The 6,000-nt window shown below is 33.6% G+C and overlaps 1 protein-coding gene across 1 annotated transcript; it reads left to right on the top strand.

Moving 5' to 3' along the window:
• The first annotated feature begins 3,147 nt into the window (after positions 1–3,147).
• LOC113772391 (secoisolariciresinol dehydrogenase-like) lies at positions 3,148–4,378 on the top strand. Its single transcript, XM_027316982.1, has 2 exons — positions 3,148–3,238; positions 3,398–4,378. Exons 1-2 carry the CDS (start codon positions 3,201–3,203, stop codon positions 4,176–4,178), a joined length of 819 nt encoding a protein of 272 aa, XP_027172783.1. The 5' UTR covers positions 3,148–3,200; the 3' UTR covers positions 4,179–4,378.
• Positions 4,379–6,000: the final 1,622 nt, after the last annotated feature.

Raw genomic sequence — 6,000 nt, 5'->3', positions numbered from 1 at the left:
CAATTATTGTAAAAACATTTTAAAATTTTGAACTCTTATATCGGAATTTTTTTGAACCTTTTTTTTTTACTTGTTTTCCAGATAAATCATGACTCATACTTTAACGTACAAGTATTGATTCTCCACGAGAAATGTACATGCACATGTGGAGTTGGGAGTGACAAACAAAATTGATAAACATAGTAAAGTAAAGACTTCAATTATAAAAATAATTTTTAGAGGGGTGTTGATGATGTACCACATTTAATTATTTCTAGCTAATTGTTCATATTTTCTTTTTAACTGTGGAATTATTTTCTTATTTAATTTGGTTTAATTAATTGTCATATATATTTTTATTTTGAATACATATACATCTAATTTATCCTTTTTGTTCTCCAAGGAAAAAGAATTATGGCAATGAAATAGAATTGGTTACTTGTTTACTGGTGAAGTATATGAACATTTTTCGTTATTTGATTGGATATGGCTAAGCTCAACCATAATCTCAATTAAAACTAAATCATTTTTTCATTTGTTTTGTTTTTCTTTTTGTTGTTTGTCATGTCAATTTTTCTTTTCTTATGATGAACTTAAATCACAATAATTGAGAGGCAATGTTCATAGAGCACGGACTATTTGCTTTTTTTTAATGTAAGTGGAGGACTCGAATATGAATTTCTCACTTATACTCTCTTCTCCCAAATCATCTAACCCATCCTTCCACACCCTCCTATTTGCTCTTTATTTGAGTACTATTATGGTTGATAAGGATGTAAATAGTCCGTGGGATTTCTGTTGTGCTTTTTTTCACATTTATATAAAAGTACACGACTCATGATCTTTTTATAAAGATTTTTCAAGACAATAAAGGATTTCTTTTCCTTGCATGGTTTTTATTTGTGCTATGAGTTTGTGTATTTTGGCATTAATATACGACAATATTAAATTGTGGTTATTTAAGATTTTCTCATTTGCTTTAAACAATAAATTTTAGGCACAAGAGATAATTGAAAATGGAGTGTAAAAGTTGATAAATTGTTTTAAATGACAAAAATTCTCATCTTAATTAATAAAGTTATTTAATCAATTGGTAATGTTTCCATTTTCATTTTAATTACTAATATTATCGAATCAATTTCTGATGTTTCATCCATTTAATTAGTACCATAACTAAAATGAAATAACCCTAATTATTTGAGAAAAGACTGATTTGGGCATGGTCAAAACTAAGACAAAATTTGTTTGGATTCGACATACCTATAGACTATTCATACTTTTATAGATATAAACTCTGACTTTTGACTATCGACTTGGCTCAAAAGGTCAAATATTCTTGTCGTAATAGGACCGAAATGGGTGAAAATGACTTCAAAAACTTGCCACTTGCGGTTTGTGCTTTGATGTCCAATTATGCGATATGGTAGTGGTGAATTTTATCTTATGGCACTTGTGAATTTTGTTCATGTGAGTATGAGACCAACGCTACGTTAAAATTATGCATCAAAATCTGTAAAAAAAAAAATTTCAAATTGCACTATCAGGTTCGCTAATAGGCTAAAAGCAAATATCAATTGCACTAATCATATCTTTTCTTAATTGTAGGCGTGTAAATGAGTCTAATCAAATCGAACACTCATGTGTTCAAACTTGTTCAGTTAATTTAACGAATTTAAAATTTTATTCAAACTTGTCTTACTTATTTATCGAACCAAATTTGAATGACCTTTTATATTGAATTTGAATGTTTTCAAACATAAAACGCTGTTCAATTTTAGTTTGATTAATTGGTGAACTAAACTCGAACAAACTCTTATCAAGGCAAAGTCAATTCAAAAATCGAATAATTGGGTTCACTTTTTAGCTTTTAGTCTTATTTGTACCTTTCTTCTTCATGTTTTCCTCCCATCAGCAGCCCAGAAACACTGACCAGATCGGCAAAGCCATTAAGGAACACGTTAGATTAGCCTAACATCATGTTCATTTGGCGTAGACTAAGACATTTGTATTTGACTAGAAAAAAGCACCCATTGCAGGTCATCGTAAAGTTTAACACAGACTTGTATTTATTCGGTTAATATAAATTGATTTACTTAACGAACTAATTTTGAGAACCAAATAGTTTTTATTTTTTTAGCAAAGGAAAAACAAACTGTCCTAGAAATCCTTACTAACACAATGCACAAGTAGAGAAGTCATCTTAATTGGATACAAATTTAACTGAACCTAACGCAAAATTCTAGCTTTGAATTACAATTAGATTTGTATTCCTTTGTTATTATAGAGTAATATTGAACCACTTTAGAATTAAACAACTATTTGTTTACATAGTATTTTTCTTTTTCAACCACTTGATCTAGTACGTCAGCTTGTCTAGAATTAAAAACTACCTATTCATTTGGTATCACATTTTCTTCAAAAGAAAATCTTTCCCTAGGATCTCCTTCAAGACTTCTACTTTGCAGCATATATTCATGCAGAGACACACTCACAATGTCATATTTTATTCTCACGACTTTCCACATCCTTATTCAATTTCTATCAATATCTAGAACCCATAAAAAAGAAACTCTGTACAGTGTTTTTTTTCCTTTTTTTTTTTTGACCCTTTTCACTTGAGAAACTAAGGCCTTATTTGACAGACAAGTTTTTTGCCAAGTTTATCTGCAACCAGTTTTTTAAAAATTTTAACTATAGTAACCTCAAAAAATCTCTCAAAATTTTTAAACTATACATTTCAAAATATTCAAAAATTTACACACTTCAAAAATTTTTTAAAAAACTTCTACAATAAATTACAGTAAAATTTTAGACAAACACATAAAAGACTCACTTACCAAACGGGGCCTAAATCTGTTGAGTTAAAATTTGTACATCAGCTTCAGTAAAAGTACGTCAATTGCGTTAATCATACTTCAGCTCAGTCGTACCTTCCCTCTTCGTCTTTATCTCGTGTCTGCATCTCAGAGAAACTGGCCAGGTCGTAAAAGGCTGCTCTTAAATTAGTACAAGTCAATTCAGTACGATCCATGCAATCGTAATAGCTGTTGAAGATTTGAAAATGAACACATCTAGCACGCTTATAAATTAATTTAATTAGCTTTTGCCGTCCAATCCATAACCACTTCTTTGACCAATTGTTTTGTGACTATATAAGCCTCATCATCATGGCTCATATGGGAATTAATAGTACTACATAGACAAACACTGACATTAGTACCATGGCAAACATGGCAGTCGCCTCAAATGTTATGAAAAGGTAAGCACTTACAAGTCATTTCTAGTAATTGAATTTGATCATCTTTCTAAAGTTTTACTTCTAATCAATCCAACATGAAACTTCTTCTTTCTGTTTTCTGTGATATTTTCTGGGTTTTTAAAGATATTTGCAAATAGTAACATGTATTTCTTGCTCTAGGCTTCAAGGCAAGGTTGCACTGATAACTGGTGCTGCTAGTGGTATTGGTGAGTCCACCGCTAGACTTTTTGTCAAACATGGAGCGAAAGTAGTCATTGCTGACATTCAAGATGATTCGGCCAAGAAAGTATGCCAAGATTTGGATCCTTCATCAGCTTCACATGTTCACTGTGATGTAACTGAAGAATCTGATATAGAAAATGCAGTGAACACTGCTGTTTCTAAGTATGGGAAGCTAGACATCATGTTCAACAATGCTGGTATAGGGGGATCAGCCACATCCAACATTCTTGACGATAAAAAATCTGATTTTGAACGCGTAATCAGTGTAAACCTTGTAGGTATATTTTTAGGCGCAAAACATGCTGCAAGAGTGATGATTCCTAATCGCTGTGGCAGTATAATAAATACAGCAAGTGTATGTTCTACCCTAGGCGGAGGTGCTCCTCATGCTTACGTGAGTTCAAAACATGCTGTGGTAGGCCTAACAAGAAATACTGCGGTTGATCTCGGACGATATGGCATTCGCGTGAACTGTCTGTCGCCCTACTTTGTTTCCACGCCTTCGGCAGCGGATTTCGTCGAAAGAATCTATGGTGGAGTTTCTAAAGTATATACGTATCTGGATGGTGCAGAACTGAAGGCAGAAGATGTAGCTGATGCAGCCCTTTACTTGGCAAGTGATGACTCCAAATATGTCAGTGGGCACAACCTTGTGGTTGATGGAGGCCACAGTATTGTTAATTCAGCTATGTGTATGTATGAGAACTCAAAAAAATGAGGAGTTTTCATTATTTTGCAGAATGGATACAAAGAAATGATTTAAGAATCCTTTATCTATGCAAAAGTCAGAAATATGTACTTCTGAATTTCTGATGAACCACTGAAGAATTTCCAGTCACGATATTCGATTAGTCAAAGATGTAACTAGATTGAGAAAAAAATCTATGCTCAGAAGCAATATGCTCTGTACTTTCACAAGTGAATAAGAAGGAAATTTCTAGTTTTATTACAAAGCTATCCTCTCTGATTTGACCTTAAATCTGTTTTCTCATCTTAAACCTGCTCTATGGGCCCGATATCTGCACCTCCAGAGCTTGATGATTCATTCAGAGTGAGATTAGATGTTAGTCCAGAACCCCTGCCAATGTTTGATTTGCAACAATTCTCATTCCATTGGTTGCCAATGGTTCCTTTAGCAAGTCTTGAAAACGTGACTTTCTTTGATGTCTATTTCCATTCTTATTGGCAACAAAGGAAATCATAGATTGGCTGAAATCTGAAACAAATGTAAGATGTGGTGCATATTTTAAGTGGAGGTATCGATCACAATCTAATCCAACTATGTTGACTCTTTCAAATCCGTCTTTTAAAAATCTGTCCACATCCGTTCATTAATTTTGAACGAGTCTAAATGGATGCTCAATTAAATCCATATATTGATGAAAAACTTTTTTTCTTTTCATTTTTTTTCTTTCTTTTTTCTTTTCTTACCTTTCTTCTTCTTCTCCCTTCCCCCTCCCCCTCTCCCTCCTGCCGAAACCAAGCAACAGAAATTTTTTTTTTTTTTGCTTTTTTCTCTCTTCCCATCTTCTCCTGCTCTCCTCCCCCTCCCCCTCCCCCTCTACCCGATGTGCTAAATTTTCCTTATTTTTATAAAACATGTAAATAAAATAAAACGTCCAAAAAAAAAAGAGGTTGCCGGCACCGAACTGGCACCGCTGGCCACCGGAAGAGGTGGCCAGCGCCTTCTTTCTCTTCTCCCTCTCCCTCTCTGGCACCGACCGGCTGTTAAGGTGGTGGTGGAAGAAAAAAGGGGGAAGGGGAAATTTTTTTTTTTTTTTTTGTGTTTTGAATATTTTAAAGTGTGTAATTTAAAAATTTTGAGGAGTTTTTTTATATTACTGTAGTTAAAGTTGTTAAAAAACTGGTAAGAGACAAACTGTGCTAAAAACTCAGGCCCTTAATTTTGTCAGCTTCCACATAGGCTGTAGCTTTTACTATTAAATCATAACTTGGCTCAAAAGAGTGAATACTAAGTTCTTGCAAAGAATCGGATCTTGGGTTTTGAGGTTCTAGTGAGCTGCAACAGCTGAGGAATAAATAAGTACTTGTCTATTGCCAGCATAAATTGAACTTTACTTTTCAGGTAATAATATGGGAGAGCATTTTTTGATTGAACATTATTGGCAGCTTTGGTAGTGAAGGTGAATTATTAAGCTTTGGAGTTTCTGAAGTAGGAAATGGCCAAATGACATGAAATAGAATGAAAAAGGAACAAAGGAAGGAAGAAGACAAGTGAGTGGATTGTTCAAGAATATTGACAGAAAGTAGACAACGATTGCTGTTTCTGGCGAATGTCCTGATTTTGGTTGGTAACAAGTAAGTAGTTACCTTGATCAGATGCCAACTCTTTTGGTTGAAATTTGCCGAGGTTACGATCGGATTGAGGAATTTAACGAAGGATTTGAAATCCTCTTAAATTCCTCTAGGTTGTTTGGATTACTGAAAAAGTATTTGAATTTGTTGTTCTCCAATTAGTTTAGATTTGGCTGTCCAACCAATAATCACTTTAGGACTTGATTTGGACCCTACTTCTTTAC

Source organism: Coffea eugenioides, chromosome 5 (genome assembly GCF_003713205.1).
Source record: "Coffea eugenioides isolate CCC68of chromosome 5, Ceug_1.0, whole genome shotgun sequence".
In the NCBI taxonomy this organism is placed as follows: Eukaryota; Viridiplantae; Streptophyta; class Magnoliopsida; order Gentianales; family Rubiaceae; genus Coffea; species Coffea eugenioides.
Note: the sequence above shows the minus strand (reverse complement) of the source record. Positions and strands in the feature narration are given on the sequence as shown.